Genomic DNA, 21,263 nt, shown 5'->3' with positions numbered 1-21,263 from the left:
GACTTTCATCATCATGGGGAAATGCCTCTTCAGATAAACTCTAGAACCTGCAGGGGGAAAGGGCGGGGGAGGAGGGGGGCGGGAAAGAGACCTAATTAGCCCATGGGTCCCATTTTTGGCTCCTCTACATCCTCAGAATAAGCTATTCAGAGTTATTTATAGCCACCTAGGTATTGCTAAGTTTTTTGACCCAGAGTAGCCATATACCCACAATAACAGTGTTTTACCTCCTGTGACCAACAGTTTTGAAAATCTATTCACCAAAATGAAACTAGTTAGCTACTGACTGGTAGCCACTGGGTGGGGATGAGCTCCCAGATAGCAGAGGCCACGTGCCTCACTTGTTTGAGGGTACTGGTGTTTCATCATTGCAGCTCTGTAGTAAGCTTAGCACAGATATCCAAGGAGGTGGCTTTCCATATCTTGAAGCTGTGCAGCTATACTAGAATAGATATATTAGCTCTGTAGTACTGTCCTGTCCCATCAGTTAGTGCTCATTAGCAGTGCTCTTATTTATAGCCAGTTCAGAAAATGTTGGTACAGTATAATCTCAGAAATCCGGATATCAGAAATCCAGAATTATTGAAAATCCTGCACTCTTTAAAACTACACTCCATTGGGGAGTAGCGGCGGGTGGTTCCAGAGCAACGGGGGGAAATTTGCACATAGTGGCTGCCGCTGCCATCCACCACCCCGTGCCGCCGCTCCATGTGCGCCCGCTGCTTGGGAACTGCCCGCCACCCCTTCTTCCCCGCCGCTCCAGGACCAGCCGCCGCTCCAGTTTCACAAATCTGAAATTTTCACATTTCTGGCAGGTGCTCCGTCCCAAGCATGCCAGATTAATGAGGTTATGCTGTATATGCCTTCCAAGTTTTTCTCCAACGGTAGGAGTAAAACTAGCAGCAAGCAATGGTGATGTTCTTCAGTCTCCTGCAAGGCCGCCAGCCTGCAGGTTTGCCGGTTTGCAATCCTGCATGCATTATGTATGAATAATGGTCAGGAATGTGGTACTCAGCAGTGTTTCTTCTATGGTACATGACAGTTTGCAGAAATTGTTTTGAACGTGTTTTGGAGATGGCACTGACTACTATAGCTATATATAAGTACCATCAAAGCAATTGCGGGTGTTTTGACATAAAGGCCTAGAATTCCAACAGGTTCTGGTAGGTATCTCACACGCTATCGCAATGAATTGTAATGCACTGAGCCTAGCGGAAGACCATTGTTAACTGGTATTTGGGATACCAGTCCAGAGTGGTTATGCTAATATTGAGAAAGCTCAGTGCTGTGTAGGCAGTATTATGCACATGGGAAAGTTTAAAGTGTTGTAGACAGCAATGTGGATACACCCTTTCAGTGCAGTTATACCAAAATAACTATCTAAAAAACTAAGAAGAAAAACATTGAAAGAACAGGTAGCAGACCTTATTCCTATATACATGGTTTTTGGTGTAGTCATGCTGCTTGGAACATCATTAACCTGTATTTAATTAATCCACTTTTGTTTTGGGGAAATACAGTGTCCACTTGGAGGATTTATAATGATAGATCTTGCCTGGTAATTCTTTCCTGTCTTAAAGTTGATTTTTCTTTGGTCTCTTATAATGTGCTTTTTCCTATTTCTTTATTCAACAGTCCTCAGCAAACGCATGATCTGTATTTCTAAGGTATAAAACAAGCAAGAAAAAAATAGTTTCAAGCTCTTTCTATATTGCAGTTCTGCAAATATCAAAGGGTATGTGGGGTTTCTTTTTTGTATTTTCCGGAAACTTGCATTTTACATGATGATGTTTCTGTCTGTTCCTTATAGCAAATGAGAAAATGTTAAGTTTCTGTCTGAGCTAAAGCTGTATTAAGAAAAAAGACAAATCTGAGGAAACGTGGGTGTATAATTGGATATGACTGACTTCCATGGATTTAGAATGCCTGTAGGTTTTAAAATTCTAAATGGTATTAAACAGATTTTAATGGTATGACATAATGTAACAGCATGGACTTCACCAGCATTTCCAAACATACTACACACCAGCACTGAGTCAGCTGGGCTGTAACCTGTTATTGCTGTGTAAATGAAAGAAAACCTTTTAAATTTAAGCTGCTATGCTAAAAATTGTCATTTTCATAAGTAGCCTGACTTTGTCATCTACATATGCCAGTTGAAATTGTCTACTCTCTGTCGTGTGGAGGAAACAATTCATTCTCTTGAACTTAGAGAAATGTTCAGTAAGCATTTTAAATTGTTTTATTTAAAAATAATGTCCATTAGGATAGGTCTGAGATGCAAGTTCTGATTGCCGTGATTGGTTTTTTGCTAATTTTTATTTAGAGTATTAACAATAGTATTAGCGAGCTTCAGGGAACGGATGCAAGAGCAGAGTTCTGTGGTTAGGGTTGGTACTGATAAGGCTTCATTGCTGTTTTCCAAAAAAGCCTAAAGATAATTCTTACTATCATGCAAAGTAATATAACTTTGTAAATGCAGACTGTTAAAAATTATACAGAATCAAAGAATATACCATACTGAATCCAAGAGAAGGTTCTTTCCCCCCCCCAGTCAGCATGGGGGAAAAAAGCCTCATCTTAGATTTAAGTACCAGCCTGGGACAGGTACTGGGGGCTGGAGCTGAGCTGCCACCTGCCCCAAGTTGGGATGGCTTATTTGGCAGGCAGGGGGAACACTGGGGACAATGCGGGGGGTGGGGCAAAGGGGAGAAACAGAGGATACCTGCATGTGTGGCTCAAGGGAAGCATGGGGGGGGACTGTTTAGTCTGCCTCCCCCCCAGCTGTTACCTATCTCTCTTGCCTTCAGCTGCAGTCCCTCCAGCCCCAGCAAGGAGCAGGAGGCAGGCTGCATGGGGATGCAATGGGTACGGGGGCAGGCATGAAAGGTCTAGGAAAAAGGGGTCTGATCCCTCATCCCTGCCACTGCAGTGTGGGGAGGATGAATTTAAAACAACCTTCCACTAATCAGATTCTATACTGGAAAATTAGAACACATTTATCATTTCCCATGTATAGTCTAATTATTAAATTTAATTTTTTTAATTTAATTTCTAAGTTACCTTGAATTTGGGCAAATACAGTATTGACAGCAGAGTATGGTTTAATTGCTTAATATATTCAAACAGTCTCCAGGAGCTTCCCAATAACCGGGGGAGGAACCCATAATGCGTACCACAAGTATTTCCTTGTGGCATGCGGCAGATCAGGGAGGGAGCAGGAAACATACCAACAGATAAGGCAAGGAGCAGAGCAACAGATCAGGCAGGGAGCCTAAAGTACAGCAAAAGATTGGATTCAAGGGGTGCATCCAGACATGCACGGTCATGCAGTATGTGGCGCTGCAAATACATTGCAGTGCTACATACCGCACAGTCCTGTGTTCTCCGCGCTGCAAGGGCTCGCTGGCCAAGCATGTGCTGCACCACCGGGGGAGGGCGGGGTGTTCTGCAGAATTTTTTGACCCCTTGATATCCACGGGTCAAAAAAAACCGCACAAAAAACGGAGCAATGCATGCTTGGCCAGCACATGCTGAAAAACAGAGCCGGGCCACCTGGAACCATGGCAGAATCGCTGTGGCTGCAGTCCCGGGAAGCCCCCAGGACCCCAGGTAAGGCTGCTGGGGGCAGCCCAGTGCTGGCCTCAGCTTTCCCTACTGCCCCCAGAGCAACTTGCACACCAAAGTGCACATGGCATGAGCGTTCCCTGGAAACAAATAGCTGTGATGCAAGGTGCACCACTGCTACTTGTCCCCAGGGAACCAAATGTTCACGCACATCTGGATGTGCACAAGGGGGTCAGAGTGGCACTTAGGGAAAGTGTTGGGCTTACCTTGTGGCATGCTTGTCAAAAAGGATGGCCCCCAGGAACCTTAGCAGTCTCACTAAATTTCTCTATGTTTAAACAGAGTAAAAGTATCAAATATAAGCATGGCTATCATTTGCTATTTCCTGTTTAATGGTCACATTGTAAAGCAGTAGAATTATCATATTTACTGTTAGGAAAAGGAACTTTAGTCCTTGCACATATAACATTTCTGAAATAAATGTGTCATTAGTGATTTAACCCTAGCAATTAAGTCACTAACTATTTTAGTATAATGTGGGGGGGGGTTTCTATTTCTGTATGCATGAGATAAATTTAAAATCTTTGGAAATGCAACAGTTACATACATTCTTAAGTAAAAATTTCTTTTCTTGTGTACTTTCCCTAGGAATTTGTAACCAGCTATCACCCTTCATCAAAATTCAAAGGAATTTAATCCAGACCATGTTCCAGCCAATGCATAGGACATGTTGGGTACTACATCGCACCAATATATACCAGTGCTTAAAAGGAAAACCAGTTTTGCCTTGGACTAGATGCCTTCGAAAACAGTATCTACATGCATCTGCTGCACTTTTTGTTTTAAACAAAAGTAAACTGTTGCGTATGTTCTCATCCCAACCAGAAGATACTCGCCACAAAGAATTAAAGGAAAAAAGTCCTTTGAATCCATCCAGGGATGCACATAGGGGAGGTGCTGCTGAACCAAGTTCTTTAGAAGCTGACCCACTAGAAGACAAATCACTTGGTCTTGCTCAGAGGTTCAAGAAGATTTTAAAACAGTATGGAAAGGTTGTGATTCCAGTGCATACCGTGACTTACGGCATATGGTTTGGATCCTTTTACTATGCAGCTATGCAGTAAGTTACTGTTTTGTAGAAGGTCAATACTGCCTTAAACTGAGACAAATTCTCATGGGCATATAAACATTTCTATAACAGAGATCTTTTTACAGGTCAGAAATTACCCCATATACTGCAGCAGAGAAAGCAGTCTGTTTAATCAAAGGCCAGGATTGATAATGAAAAGGAATACACTTCATATCACTGTTTGTGTATATATACAGCTTACGTTCTGCAATCTGTGTGTACCAAATACATTCCTTCGAAGTGTAGATAAAGTAATTGTCCCAGAATAAGACAAGCTATTAGTGAGTATGCACACAGTTGTATCTTTTGGCAGCTGCTAATATGGCAAAGATGGTTACTTGTTCTTCCCCTCAGCAATAGTAGGGTTGTGTCAGTGATCTGCCCTGCTTTCCTCCTTTGAATGTAAACTGCCCCTCATTTTCAAAGGGCGACACTCCTGCTTTTGGTTCCCCCATTTTGGTTCCCCTCTTTCTATCAGTCACATTTCTTAACTCTTTTCTGCTCTGCTTTTCCATTTGTACAGGTTGAAGAAACTAAGGAAATTTCTTTACCATAGGGCAGCAGTAGGTAACCTTTTTCAGCTGTGGGCCAGAATGATCCACACTGGTTTGGAGGCAGGCATGAGGGTGGGATGTAGGATTCTGCTGCTGCCACTGCTTGTTTCCACGGTGGCATGGGGAGAGCACCCAGACCCGAGATTCATCCTCCCGGTGGCACGGGGAGAACACCTGTAGAAGGCACCCCTCACCTCCGAATGCCCCATGTCTGTAGCCCAGATCCAGCCCACAGGCCATAGGTTGTTGACCCCTGCTGTAGGCACATCTTAATTGAAGTCTTAAGTATTTGTGTCTTTGGGAGGAGGTAAGCTATAAAATTTGTAGGTAAAAATAAAAGTACTAAACTCCTTTTCAGTTGGTCTTAGCCATTGTGTATACCCCATAAGATCTCACTGCTAAAATCAAGGGAATATAGGATGTGGTAGGAAAAAAAGGTGGTTGTACATGTTTTTTCTTGCCATCATTATCTGCTTCCTTCTCCCATTTATCTGACTTCTTTTAATTTGTTTCGATTGCAACACTATTGCATCACATCGTTAGAAAGTATAGGGATTGCATGCTTCCCCAGAACCTCTCTCTCTCCCCCTTTCCGTTTTTCCTTTTGTTTTGGTATAGGGCTTTACTGTGAGACTTTCAAACAAGAATTTGCAGAGGAGTTGCACTGTCTGGCTGCACTGTCCCGCAGAGTTGCAAGGCTGGCCATTTTTCTTTGTACATTTTAAAGTGGCTGTTTTTTTCTGTCCTTTCTGCTTGAAAGTTTTCTTTGGGAGGGATACAGGCCCCTATATAATTTTTATTCCTCCTTCTTGCCTCATCCAGAAAGTACCTGGGACCAAGATACATCTCTAGTTTTACTAGTTTCAGCATATTAGGAGAAATCTAAAAAGGCAGTGTCATTTTCTCCCATAGCTTCCAGGAAATTGTTTTTTATCCCCTTTTACCTCTACTGTACAAACTGGTGGACGGAGTACAGTGGGGTTTGTTTCTGTTGGTATGTTGTGGTGATTTACAAAACCGTTTATTAAAAAAAACACACAACAAACTTTTAATAAAAAACCTCTTTTTATTTTATTTTTTTTACTTTTTCCTTCATGGAGGCACTGGTTGGTAGCAGATGCTCATACTTGATTGTTCTCTGCTAATGCACTTGAGTTCTAATCTCCTCTGCCCAGGGACATCTTTTGTTTCGGCTTATTTAACCATTGAGACTTACTTGAATTTTTACCTGTGGGCCAGCCTGGTCATCCTGCGTTCTTTTTTTTTTTTTGTCTTGGGTGAGCATTGGTGTATCTAGTGATAAAACTAATTTATAACCCTCCATTCTATTCAGTCTTTTTTATTTACACTAGATTTAATGTAACATTGCGAAATCACACAGTCCTTATTCTGTTTTGGAGCATGCTTACTGTAATAAATGGTGATTATTCATATCTACTATAGACTCTTATTTTAGATTAAGGGGGAAGCTTTTATGAAGCTGAATTTTTTTGCTGAATCCAGGTAAAAGTTTATCTCTAGACTGTGTGTTTCATATTTAATAATAGAAGACGCAAAACAATGCAAGTTTGCGGCCGGAACGTCTGACATCAGAATGTATCACAACACAAGTGTTTGTTTTAGTTACTCTAACCAGCTGGCATAATTGCCCTTTCTAGGAGCTATAGATCCAAATGTCATTCTAAATATAACCCAACCCAGAGTAATAAAGGTCTTGAGCTATTCAAATGTTTTGCTTTGGATGAAGTCAAGTTGATGCCCATGTCTGGGCACTTTTAAGCTGAGTAAAGTTTAACTAGTTTATTTCAGACATTCTGGTTGGGCATTAAAACCTGTTTGATATCTGTATGCAACTGAAAATGTTTAATTAGAAACAAGCTAGAACAGAGCATCAGTTTGTAATCCTAGAAGGACAGCACCCTCTTGAGGTGAAAGCAACTTGAATCATGAATAATCATTCCACAGGGCTAAAGTATTCATGTCTGAAGCTATTTAATAAATGACCTAAAATTAAAAAAGGATAGTGTCAACCTAATTAGGTTCCTTAGGATTCTAAAGAAGTCTTTGTGAGGAATGTCCCCTGGATTTTAATATGAAGTCGATTACCTTGTAGCATAATATTTAATGCTCTCTTTTCTCTAGCAGCAATTCACTAACAGTTTTTAACTAGTACCATATTTATTCATGCTGATGTCATTACAAATAAAGATTGAAATGCTTAAAGTAGCTGAGGAAAATGGAAGACCAAAAGAGTGTCACTTTCTTACAAGACGTGACTACAGGCTATAGCAGTAGCTTGCTCCCTCTTACTGGTAGATATTTTGAAAAAGATTTCTGAATATTGAAGTATCCAAGCCTTTTGTAACTGAATGTATTTTCCAGCTACAGTATACCAGATATGCAATATTTGTGTCCTAAATAACAAATGGTCAAATGGAAGAAAGTGGTGATATGAACTCTCTTCACCCACTTCTTCCAACCTCAACTGGCAAGGTGCATTGGCTGACATAGGAGCCTCTAGACTCCTGAACAGAATGTGTGCTTTTTTTCTTCCCCACCCCCAGAAAACGTCATACACTTAAGGCTAGTATTTAAGGGGGAAGTGTGAGAGACTGGATACACACTTTGAGGGATTAACATGAAACAGACATAGAGTTTAATTTTTCTTCTGTCCCTCAAGGCAGAACTGGTCCTTACCACGCTCATAAATGGAGCTTTCAGTCTGCATCTGTGCACCTTTGTCTTTGTACAGATATATCTACTTAACTCAGGCTAATTGTGGATATCAGCAAGTTGGCAAAGCAGTAGTTCAACCTAACAGAGATAATTTATAACTTTTATCTCTGTTAATAATGCAAAAACATTATTGTTTTGTGTACAAAAACAAAGACACTAGAAAACTTAAGTTGCTTATATTAAGAAATAGCTTGTTAAATGAAAGTAAATTAATCTTAAAATGTAACTACACCATAAAATGTCATGATGAAGAACAGCGATTTGCAGTTCAGTATACAAGTGCTAATGAGCTTTTGGAGCGTCATTATATTTACATGTAATTTTTTTTTTTTTGATAGAGGCATGAATGTTGTTCCTATCCTAGAAGTTATTGGCCTACCAGAAAGCATAATAAGTCTTCTGAAAAATTCTGAGACTGGAAATGTACTAACTGCATATACCTTATGTAAGGTAAGTATCAGAATTAACAAAAGGGTTCAGGAGTCGCCTGGTAAGCTAAACACTTTCAATTTTCTTTAGATTAAAAAGAAGTAAAAATTCTGTCTCTTACTAGTTAGATTTGTTTAAATATTGAACAGCAGAGACTCCCTACGCCTGAAGAAGGGTGATTTGCGCCTGAAAGCTTGCAAAGAACTTTTTTCCAACTGCTCGGTTGGTCTAATAAAAGATATCACATCTACCCAAATAATCTGGCCTGCGATATTCACATGCTACATACACATTTATAAGGGCTTCATAGTGCTTTTTAGTATCTCTGTCCATTCCTAAATGGTTCACTTTACTGTTGAGTTAGCTGCCTGTTTTCACTTGTGTAAAACCCCTGAGTAACCCCCACAGGGTTCAAGTGACAAGTTGAAATGCTCTTGAGATTGGGAGGTAGAGATGTAGTTTTCTTCTACAGGAACCTTTAATTCCCTGTCTCATCATGAGTTACATTACTTTTTCCACTAGTGTCAAGGGAGTTCATTTTCCAGTTGGCCAAACTGTAAGGATCAGATTTAATTTTTTTTTCTGGGTTTACAAGTACATAATCAGTATTGTGCTTTGAACACACAACACATTATACAAAATATTACTATGTTAATTTCAACAGGTTTCATCTTTTTGTTTCCCACATTTGATAGTTTAATGCAAATATTAAATGAGCCCTTGGAGCAGGGAACTGGACCCAGGCCTCCATTCCACAGCTGAGTGCCCTAATCATTGGGTGACAGTCGTGCTTCCTTTCTCTGGTCCGGTGAACCTGAATTTTTTTTTTTTTTGTGGAGCAGTGTACAGCCTCATGTTTATAAGGGCAGTCTCTTGGGAAGTGAAACCTTCTGAGGCAGACATGGAAATCTAGTCTCCCATATTCCTAGGCAGATGGGTGGAAAGAACAGCAACAGCATCTTCCTGCATTTATAAATTAAAGTAGCTGTGGCCCCTGGTTTTTGTGGCACCTGTGCTTCTAGATGGGTGTCAAATGTGATCTAAGCACATCTGCTGGTTCAGGCCTCAGGGATTCAGATGAAGGAATGCTTCTTGTGTGGATTCTGAATGAACTTAGGTGGTGAGATTGAAGACTGAACAGCTCAGCAACTAAGACAGGAGTTTTTAGGCATGTGCAGCACCAGAACTTTGGGTACCTAGGAAAATTTACTGGCAAAAATGTAGGTGTCTAAGGGGACAGCTTGTGAGAATCTGTTTTAGGACCATAAATTCCACTATGCCCTACTTTTAGGTGTCACTGTCTCTTAGTGGATCTGGGCCCTATCTACTCCAGTTCTGTCAGGACTTCGGACAGTTGCAGACATGCTCAGAGATGGATATTTAGACACTAAGAAACTTTCCTTATGGAAATTTAGAGGCCTCTGCATTATAGGAAGTTGGGAGTGGATTAAAAGGATCTATATTTTAGACTTAAATGTCTGCATAAGTAACACTTGGAGATCTAGCCCTTCTTTTGTTACTGGGAACAGGTGATTGTCCTGTATGTGACCCATTATGACTACTTTGTTTCTGTGGGCTTGTCTGTTTAATTCCAAAGCACTGACTGATCTATTGGATAGATGCCTGCCCTTTAAAACTTCTGTTAAGTACTATTTTCTTATAAGGAGCTATTAAGCAAAATGAGAAACTATTCTAAGGTAAGACAGATGCAGGGAGCATTTATAAATAGCTAGGAACAGCCAAACCATCAGCCCTCAATTAAATAGAAATTAGTGCGTGTCCTCCCACTTTTATTTCATGATGATATATCATTATATGGAGAATGGAGCTGGGAACAAAGATTTAAGTGGGAAAAGAAGAAATGGATTACAAAGGATGAGAGATGAGACAGGACAGGCTTAGTCTACACTACAGAGCTGTGCGGAAGAACTTCTTAAAGCTTCTCTGCAGCAGAATCTTCCACTCTGCCAGCAGAGTTACTCCTGCTCTACCAAGAAGATACTTCAAGGCCTCCAGCTTCAGTCCACTTAACAGCTGGCCCCTTCCCAGAGTGCACTCCATGCCCTGGGAACACAGCTGCCAGAAGTGCCTGGGTGAGCATCTCGGCCATAGCTACCATGGCAGCTGCTGATGGAAGCAGCTGAGAAGCACAGCCAGCATCTAAAGCTTGTGCAGGGCTCATTTAAGACTTGTGTTCATGAGAGGGAGAAAAAGTGTTTTTAACCAGAGAGTAACTAGTAGGTGGTAGAATCCTTGTTAGCTGATGTGTAATAGTGACTACAGGTGCATTCACTTGGGTTGCATTGCTTAGAAGTTTATATTGTCTTTGAAAAATTCTTCAGCACAGCCACCCAAAATATCCATTCACTTCAGGAGCAAAATAATGTGTTCCAGTTGTATGATATGATTTAAGGACTAGATAGAAAAACAGAGTAGAACTCTAACTGATTTCAGCTCTTAACATTTAACCACTGAGTAATTGTACAAACAGTTGTTGCTGCTCCTCCCCACCATGTTTATAAGAGCAGAGATGTTTTGTGTCTACACACACCTAAAGAATACTTGTTAAAACTTACCCTTCAGGGAGCTTTCTTGAGGAAGATGCATGTATTTAAGTGGAATTAATCAAAATAATGTTTTTGCAAACTTGAGAATGTCCTGGGTGATATCCTTTCAATTGTGTATAATATGGATACAATTTTTTTGGTATCTTCCTTTAAGATTGCATCTCCTGCCAGATACATCGTGACTTTGGGAACAACGTCCATTGCTATCAAGTATCTTCGCAAGTATGGCTACCTGTCCAGACCACCTCCAGTAAAGGGATACCTGCACGACAGGATGGAAGAAACGAAAGAGCTTCTCTCAGGGAAGATGGAGGAAACCAGGGATAAAATAACAGAGAAAATGGAGGAAACCAGGGATAAAATAACGGAGAAAATGGAGGAAACCAAGGATAAAATAACGGAGAAAATGGAGGAAACGAAGGATAAAATAACGGAGAAAATACAAGAAACCAAAGAAAAAGTTTCATTTAAAAAAAGAAATGAATAGGCAGATGCTCTAACTTGTTTGTCTAAAACTTACACACTTTAACCTTATGGAGAGTCTGCATGTAAAGAAGCATGTATCCTCCTGATCTTTGGATACCTAGAGAATACCATGTTTTAAGGGTTAAAGATTTCTGTAAACTGTTCAAGGCTAGAGTTAACTTTAAAAAGTCCAAGAAAATGAAACCAGTTTTAGAAATTCTCTGTGTAGTGTAGTGGTCACTGCTGCTAAATCAAGATGCTTCTCCAAGATCCACAATATTATTTTGCTCTTAGGTAGGGACCATCATTTTGTCACTCAGTCCTCTAGGCCACAAGAGGAAAGATTTCTCTTCCAAAGAAACCTTGTAGCTTAGTTTTCAGTTATAGATATGCATAGAGGTCTCTATAACCCCTGTTGTCTCTTAACTTTGAGGCAAACTATTGTCAATTATGCTGCAAATGAATGAGCTACTGGGCCAAATTACCCACAGGTGTAAGTTGCTATCGCAGCTTTGGTTTCAGTTAAGCTCTGACAAGTTACAAGTTATGGATCTGGGCCCTTGTTTTTAAAAATTGTCTCTCCAGATTTTCAGAAGTCTTTCCTCTGAAAAGCTATAGTAAGATAAGTTCATCACAACTGCTACATGTTTAGTTATATTCTGTTTTTTTATATGAAGTTGAATTAAAATTGAGAATGTCATAGAACTGAATAAATGGACTAATTATACCTGTATACTAGCTAAATCAAATCTGGCATCTTTTCTTTTATAATTATGCAGTCACTTTAGAGAGGTATTCAGCTTCACGGTTGCTTCACGACAATAAAATTAAGTTGAAGAGGGAGAAGTCCTCACCTACTACTGGAGTGTCAACAAGATGGCTTTTAGGAAACATTTTTCTGGATTTTGAGGCAGACCTATGTGTTGTTCACCTTGCACGAGAATATCACTGATTTACCACAATATGATGGTTTGCATATGTAAAATGAGTAGGATTCTAATGACAGTAAACTCTGAATCTGCCATGCTGTCCCCTTGGTTTTTGATTAACCTGAAAGGTTGGGTTTTAATTCACACTTCAATAGTTGGTCTAAATACTGGTCCATCATAGAAAGACTAAGGCTGAAGCCATACACCATCTCACTACAAAGATGCACTCATTTAGTGTTAGCCCACAAACAAGAAAGGAAATGGCTTTTTGGTTTATATTAGGCATCTATGTCATTTCTATTACAAATATAATTTCCTAGCCAGATGTCTGTTGCCTCTGCATATTTCACAAAATATTTTTATTAAAGAAAGGCAAAGGAATTAGCAGGATATACTGACTGTGGGGGTCAGAGTAAGAGTTTCTAATTCTGACTCCATTATCAGTTCTGCCTGATTTGTTTTCTGGTGTTGATAGTGTCACTTAAAGCTTGAATCATTGACATCAGATATTGAGCTTCCACTAGCTTAATGACTCAAAATCAGCCCCTCAACTGCCCTACCTCAGTTTTACCATCTGTCAAATAGTGACTAATTGATATAATGGTTTCTACCCTACAAGGGGTGTTGTGAGGCATGATCGGGGGGGTTACCGTGTTTATCAAATGCCATGGCCCCAGTAAGTGGTATTGAATGTTTGGGTCTTTTTGACAATGTTGCTGAATGGGTGGTGCTAGAACTGTAGGGTGTTTTTGAAATAACTAATTTTGATCTGTCACTTGCATATGTAAAAACCAAGTTCAAACTCAGTTCAGCAACAGTCATATACTAGCAGTTGCTAATAAAACAGTATGTGTCCTTACTGTTTTTTGGTTTTTAACCCTCATCTATTTGTTTCACTCTTGACTAGAGCTTTGTGTTAAGGGAAGTCTTCACAGCACAATTGACCTGGGCTCTCATTTGGCTATTGCCCTTAATTTGGCTTCACTTCATTTAGTGCTGCTTTCAGCTTCACTTAGGTTAACCTTTCCTGGGATGTCAGGTAAAGGCTGAGAGACTTCCAGTAAGTCTATCAATCTGCCCACTTTGAAGTGGCGATGTACGCTGCTAATCCACTAGACTGCTCATGTTCTTCCGCTGCCTTCCCACAATTCTCTGTGTATACCCAGAAGGACAGACATGTTCTCCCACAATCACTGGGGAGGAATTATAGGGTTTCATCTTACTGTGGCACAAAACTTTTCCCTCTCCCCAAGACCATGAACTTACCATGCCTAGCAGTGGCACCTTCATACACTACTCCCAAGCCGGAAGTCATGGAGCTGTATCTGGGTAGCACCAAGCTATTTGAAACTTCACTTATGCACTGCATTGCTGTTCAATATTTTCTAAAATGGCATGTAACTGTGGCTACACTGGTTCATATGCACTACCTCCTGAATGGGAACAGTGTGGAGGGCATGACTGCCAGGTACAATACGTTTGTAGTCTAGACATGACAGAACTTACATCTACCTTTATAGACTGGCTGCTAACATGCAGGATAGAATAATCCAGTTGCAATTGCCTGAGTTACCTGCATTAAAGACATAATTGGACTCATAACATGGAAAGCAGTGGGAGTTCAGGAGCACAGCATTTCTGACAAATCAGACCCTTTTTTTTTTTTTTTATTATCCCTCACCCTAGACAGCCATAGTGGCCTAACATATTTAAAATGCTGCTCTCGGGGAAACAAAAGGCGGAGAAAACAGTAACATCAGTAAAACATAAGGTGGTCCCTAAAGAAAAACATTTTTAGTTCCCAATTACATAAAATTACGTTATTGTATGTGGTTGACTATAATTGGTAGAAGATTAAGTAAAGTACTGGTACAAGTAACCTCAGCTATGTTATACATTTTCTTTGACTTGGAACAAAGATAAAGCCATGTCTCCTGTTTTGTTTTACTTTCAATGCTGCTGCAGTAGCTGTTGTTTTAGCCATTGCTCAGTTTATATGTAGCCAATATTCTTTTGCCTGATGTGAAGTCTCTGCTATTATTGAAAACTGAAAGTGAAATTATAGATATCATTGGGCTAAAGAATTTCAAAATTCTTCTTTTCAAAATTTCTCAAGCTTGTTTCCTCTTGTATCTGGAGGATTAAATCAGACTTTTTATCTGCTTTTTTATATAACCTACACCCCTTTTTTATCATTGGTAACTCCCTTTTCCCAAGCATGCATGTTACAGAAATGAAAATGCAGTTTCAGAGGGAGCTTCCAGTGTTAGATGGTTAAGTTTAAAAAATTTAAATGACTTAAACATTAGCTCTTCAACAAAGAAGTATCTTGTCTCCTGTTGGATATTGCAACCATTTTCTCCAGCCCAGTCTAGCTGTTGCAGCCAATGATTTTTGTTTAATCAAAGTTATTCAGTTCATAAACACCCAAAGGAACTTTCTTTGTATAAAATGTTCACAGCTAAGCCCTGTACATATCAACTGACTGCCCCTTAAAACTGAGTTTAGCTACATTTTGTTACACGAGAGCATGGGTGTGAAAGCTAATACATTGCTTCTCATGACTTGACAGTCCTGTTACACGAGTCAAACCATGCTCTTGCCATAGTTGATCACAGCCATGCTACCCACAACTCCTTGTCTAAAATAAGTGAAGCTGAGGTCAGTTTCTTGCAACTAGTTCAGCTCTTCACAGTTTTCCCAAAACCATCAGATTCTGTGGTTAAAGCAAGGCTTTTGTACCTTCCATGTTTTAATGCAGAGGGTAATCATTAAAACTAGAGTTCAGAATAAGGACTGGTCCTCACAGGCAACATTCAACTGGGTTGGGTTTGGTTTTTTTTGAGAATCCCTCCTTTCTGCTTATGGAAAAATAAATATTATCAAGACAGTGTTGGTTGAGGGGAAAAAAACCTCACCTGTAATGCACATATGTCTAAAAACAAGTAGTATCATAATTACACAAATAGAAGATAACCTTGATTATAAGATGACACCCCCCCACCCCCAGTAATTAGATTCTGTATATGGAAAATGCATATATTTGTTACAATTTTCTGGGTATAGAGTCTAATTATTGGTGGCTTGCCCAACAGGGGCCACGTGTTTTACAGTCTTGCTCAGTGTCGGCTGTAGTTAATCAACTTTATAGTTGGCTTCCATTGCTGAGCCACACATTGCTTTTGGCAGCAGTTTAATGTTAGACAATACTTAGTAAGATTCCTTGTATGTGATAGATTATAAGCCAAGGGCCATTTTTTCCCCATGCCGGGGGGGAGGGACACAGTGTCGTCTTGTATTTGAGTAAATACAGTATCTTTAGTGATGAGCTATGTAGAGATACGTTTAAGAGACGTATTTTGCTTTTGACGCTGTATTTGGATTGTAAACAATGTTGAGTACCTCAGTACTACAGTTAGTATTGCATCAGTGAAAGATTGTGTAGAACGCTACAGCCATTTTACAAAAGGCCACTGATCTTGCACAAAATCTTGACTTTCAATCAAACTGGCAGGTGTGTCTGGCTTCTTTGAATATGCTATTTTATTTCTCTTGCTTTAGTCCTTTAAAGTTTCATTGTCCAGATTATTTCTTATTTACATGCATACTTAAAAGACCGTAGAATCACAATAACGTGTCTTCTGTTTGGTAGATGTCACCCAAGTGTTCTTTCTTTCAGTGACTTTTCTGTCCAGTTTGCTCAGTGTTCTAGTTAAAACAAGCTTTCTTATTGTGTCTCCTTTGGCATTCAGCTTAGAAAATCAAACTGCATTCTTCCTTGTACATCATTTACCATCAGCAACAATAATAATTAGAGAATCATAATTATCCCCTGGCAGTTATCTGGCTATTTCGATGCGGCTGATCTTCTAAGTAGAAAGAATGCATCTTGATTTTGTAAGCTGCAGGGCAACATGTAACATTAAGTTTGTTTTCTCTTCCTCTGAATTGATTGGACAGTCATAGAGAGGGAAAATATAGAGGCAACATAGTCATTCCTACAAGCAGGAATGATTTCTGAAATGGATCAGTATAAAAGATCTTTCCATAGTTTGTTTTAGCCAGAATCTGTTTTGGTCATGAGAAGCTCGATCTAACAGGTCCTGCAAGCAACTTAAGGACATTAGTCAAAAAGTGAGATCCAAAACCTGTTTGGTGGTTGCTGCTGCTAAATCCCAGAGGTCTGAACTCCGTAGATACTTTACCTTTGGACCTTAGGAAGCCTTAATCACTTACTATTCAACTTCCATGTCCCATTTAGGCAGAGATCCTAATCATTTTATGGCTGATGAGTCCTTTGAAAGGTCCTAAATCAGGAGTTTTCAGAGCAGGACTAACGCGCTCGGACAGGGTCCATATGAAATGCAAGGGTGAATACAGCTTTCTTTAAAGAGCTGGCAGCTGTTATGAGTGCCCACTGCTTAGGTAGCAACTTTACATGTTTGAGCACTGGCTCAGAAAATGAGAGAATCAAGTTAAATCTTTCTCTCAGCCTGTGAGAGATCAAACTCCATTATAAGTGCCTTGACCGCTGTCCTAATGGCAAGCCCAGTACTTCCTACCCCTCTTGATTCAGGATCTGCATCCAACAGATGTGCATTTTTCTTAAAATATTAACAAGAGTAAATACTATTGCCCTGCTGTTACTGCTTTAATTCTTAAGGAGAAATCTTTAAGAAGCATTGTAAGGAGAAAAACTAAGTCCCAGTTAGGAAGGAGTAGGATGGTTTGCTGTTTGAGGTGCACTAGTTTAGTGAATATGTGCAAATTAAGATAGGCCAAAACTGTACCCAAATAAATACAATTCTGGTAGGAAGTACCTTATTCAGCTGGCTTCTCTTAGCTCCCCTTCTTGGTAGCCAAGTGATCCAGCTATAACAGAGAAGTGATGGGTGCTCCGAGTAATGCCTAGCCCTTAGCTAGAAGTAGAAGACACTGATTAGATAGAGTTGGAGTTGGCTACAGTTGCCTAAGATGCTGCATTTACGCAATTTGCATGAATGTACAGCCTATGTGCCTGCTGCCCATGCAGTCTGTACATAAATAAGTAAAATTGATGGTGCGTACACAGTAAATGATGGATGCACTGTTCACTCGCACGCAAAGTTCTACCACCAATGGGCACCTTGTGTCTTCTGCATGACTGTCAGATGGTGGATTTTAATATTCCTAATAACAGCTCCCTGCCAGCGCATAATTTTGCATTAGAACTAAGGTGTTTCTGTCCCTTAACATATGGCTATAGATAGCATGCATATTTTCTTATTTGTACACGGACTGCAGACTGAATAGAATAGAACTTGGAACATGATTTTTTTTTGGCTCTTTCAGTGCCTTATGTAGTCATCACTCATCTATATGGTTCTTAATAAGTACCAGTACATCATTCTCCAAAACTTCAACTGCTGCACGTCATCTAATTTGCATCACTGACTATTAAAAACAAATATATTTAAGGAGTAGCATAACTACCCCAGCCTTGACTTGTAGAATACATGGACCAAAGTAACCAGATGCACTCTGTGATGAGTACACAAGGCCTTAGGGTTATCCTGCCACAACTTTGTTTGGCAGAAAGGGAGGGAGGCGCAGGAAGTCACACCCATCCATGTTCCTTGAGTGCTGTAGGAGAGCAGCCCTTACAACGCAGCCCATTGTCACAGAGTAGGCATCCCCTACCCCATGAACACACTTTGCTGCTGATCTAGCCCATGCTCTCCTCAAACATGCAACTAGTCACCTTTTAAAGGGTGTCAAGACTTACATGACTGATGCTTTGACCACCAAGTAAAGCAAATGGGGCACACCTGAGTCAGGTAGTTTGGAAACACAGTGATATAATCACACATGGACGTGTGAATGGAGCCCTATATGTGAAACAAGCTTGGGTGACATCCTCATCACTCTGAAAAGAAAACTAGGTTTCTTTTCCCTAAGAGCTTCCTGCTATGTAGGGTTAAATGTAGGTCAAGCTGTCTGAGTCCGTGTCTGTAGCATGCTCAGAGCTAAATTAAACCAAAATATTCCACCCCCTGCACTATCAGTCACAGTGGTTTCTGTTGACATTAAATTAGTATGGAGTGATCTGGAGCTGGCATCTCAGAAAGCTTCTGCAGCTTCAGGATGGAAACTTGGCCTTCATTGAGAAAAATACGATTTTTTTTCTCACTCAGGGAATGGCTCCCTACTGGCTGCTTTGCCTAATCCCACTGGAATCTACCACACAAGAGAGAAAACAGTGCAGTACAGGGCAGCAGCAGAACCAGTGGTCATTTCTGCTAAAAGGAAGCAAGGAGAGATTATGTCCATCAAGTGCCAAGCATGAGAACCTGTACCATTCACAACCCACATTTCTCTTCCACCATCCTCCCTTTTTAAAGGAGGCATCAAGCTCCCCATTTTATGCATAGCAAGTGCCTCCCTTGGGCTATGGTCTTCTTGATCTTCAGCCGGGCGACATTGCAGGGTGGCAGCAGAGCTATGAACCCTGAGGAGAGATGCAGCACACAATGGCAGAAGGGGTTTTCTGGATGACAACCCTGGATGACCAAAGCCAAACCGGCAGAAACCCTCTTCTCTTGACACAGTTGCATACATAGCAGAGGTTTTGCTGACTAAGGGATTGTGATCTTCTCACATCCCTAAGTGATGCACCTATTCCATCAGAAACTTTGTAAATGGGAAAAAAAATCTAGGCATCCATGGGTAAGTTCATGTAGTCTGTGTACTTAAAATGGACACGCTGTCCAAAGCAGTCATTTGGCCACCAGTCTAGAAAATAAATAGCTTAAGGGTTAATCTAATAAAATGACATCATGCACAAGTTGATACGAACAAGGGCTCAAGGTCTTTAAAACAGCACAAGATGAACACAACAAAACAGGGACATCTGAAAAAGTACAAATAAGCTTAGTATTACAAAAGGATTCTCCAGTAAGGGTTTTAAAATGTGCATTTTAATTAGAACTCATTTAAGGCACAACAGATCAAAACAGTGATAATGAGAGCAGCCTAATTAATTTTTGTCTAAGTAAGGAAGGCTCATTATAAACTGAACTTTGGAAGAAAAGGATTTGGAATGTAAAAAATGTGGGGTTTATAATGAGGATCAATACAATTGGGAGCCTTAAGGCAAGACCTGGAGGTTTTACAAGACTACAGCAGATACTGTATTAATCTTTCAACAGGCAAAAGCCCCTGCTGAGCTGAGATATCCCATATATAGCTGGTTCTGGGTAGCAATCACTGGCAAAGATATTAAAATACAATCAAACAGAATGGCATATTATCAAACAAATATAATCACAATTAAAACCACATTCAGAGAAAGATGAAAGCAGCCTCCAAAAATGCAGTTTCCTGGGAGAACTGGCTTCAGTTGGCACAGGAGGAGCTAAAGCTTCCAGATTTGGAGCACTTTGAAAAAATGAGGCAGTATCTTATTTTCATCAGATGCATCCTTGAATTGAAGCTGTCAGAATGGAATCAAAATGCTGGTGGGCAAAGCCCCGAGGGAACAAGAACTGGTGCTAATTGGCTTTTTGCTTTAGAATAAGCATAGTCTCAAGATCTATATAATCAAGCTATTTGAAAAGCACGACAACACAAGGTGGCAAACGTATCAACCCACTCGCTGCTTTGATTCAGAACAGTATTCAAAATCCAAAATTGAGTGGAGCCTCAGAGACCAACCTGTTCTCCCCAGGAACAGAGAAATAGAATTCCAAGTTGAAGTTAGCACTCCCTGAGGAGCCTTTGAAGCACCACAGTTCAGCTGTGGAGAGATCAGACTCCAGCAAGTTCAAATCAAAATGTAACATGCAAATTTGTTATATCCCCAATAATGATGTGAAATTAAAGATTGCCATGTAAGATGCCTACCCTGATACCTGGTAAACAGAAAGGAGCATAGGTCTGGGGGGATTCTTCATAATTGTTAGGCACCTTAGAAATACTGTTAATGGACACGTTTTGGTCTATCTTGCTAAGATTTGCCTCACGTTACCACTGATGGATGAATTTTACTGGATCATCTTGTTGGGTCTCTTCTGAGTTATCTAGTTCTTTTTCCTCCACATTCCCATATTGTGCAAGATTGATCTAACTTTAGCCAATGGACACAAAGCGGCAGTATTTTTTCAGACTGTGAACCGTATACCATAACTTAGCTTTTGAATATCAGTTTAAGGGTTTAGGAAAGGTAGTCTTTTACTATATTATTGATTCCAGTGTCATGCTCCAAACAAAACCTAAACCTTCATAGATTCATAGATGTTAGGGTCAGAAGGGACCTCAATAGATCATCAAGTCCGACCCCCTGCATAGGCAGGAAAGAGTGCTGGGTCTAGATGACCCCAGCTAGATACTCATCTAACCTCCTCTTGAAGACCCCCAGGGTAGGGGAGAGCACCACCTCCCTTGGGAGCCCGTTCCAGACCTTGGCCACTCGAACCGTGAAGAAGTTCTTCCTAATGTCCAATCTAAATCTGCTCTCTGCTACCTTGTGGCCATTGTTTCTTGTAACCCCCGGGGGCACCTTGGTGAATAAAACCTCACCAATTCCCTTCATATGACAGCCTCATCTAAAGAGTTTTAGGAGAGTTGAAATTAAGACATTACCTATCCTCATCATAAATTTCCTTTCAGTACCTCACCTATTCATCTTTAAAGGCACAATTCATTCTGCTCTTTAAGATTTCCTAATAGTCAGGACTGAAACCTATTTGTCTGTTGCTTACAGTAGCCACTAACAAGACAAGGAAGGGAAAAAGATGGATCCATGTTGGTTGATCAAAGGCAGCCTTACTGGTTATTTTTTAAATCGGTCCCTTTTCACTTTGAAGCTTTTGCCATTTGAGAAGAAAATAAATTAAGCTGGAGACAAGGG

At 40.3% G+C, this 21,263-nt stretch overlaps 1 protein-coding gene across 1 annotated transcript in view; it reads left to right on the top strand.

The window, feature by feature from the left end:
- FAM210A (family with sequence similarity 210 member A) overlaps positions 1-13,240 on the top strand; it is a 44,943-nt gene extending 31,703 nt beyond the window's left edge. Inside the window, exons 3-5 of the mRNA XM_019490344.2 lie at positions 4,216-4,687; positions 8,325-8,436; positions 11,137-13,240. Of these exons, the coding sequence (XP_019345889.1) occupies positions 4,216-4,687; positions 8,325-8,436; positions 11,137-11,469 (917 nt within the window). The 3' untranslated portion in view covers positions 11,470-13,240. The remainder of the gene's footprint in view (positions 1-4,215; positions 4,688-8,324; positions 8,437-11,136) is intronic.
- The last annotated feature ends 8,023 nt before the right edge of the window (positions 13,241-21,263 follow it).

The sequence above is a fragment of the Alligator mississippiensis genome, chromosome 3, assembly GCF_030867095.1.
Source record: "Alligator mississippiensis isolate rAllMis1 chromosome 3, rAllMis1, whole genome shotgun sequence".
In the NCBI taxonomy this organism is placed as follows: domain Eukaryota; kingdom Metazoa; phylum Chordata; order Crocodylia; family Alligatoridae; genus Alligator; species Alligator mississippiensis.
The sequence above is the reverse complement of the archived record's forward strand: the minus strand, read 5'-3'. Positions and strand labels throughout refer to the sequence as shown.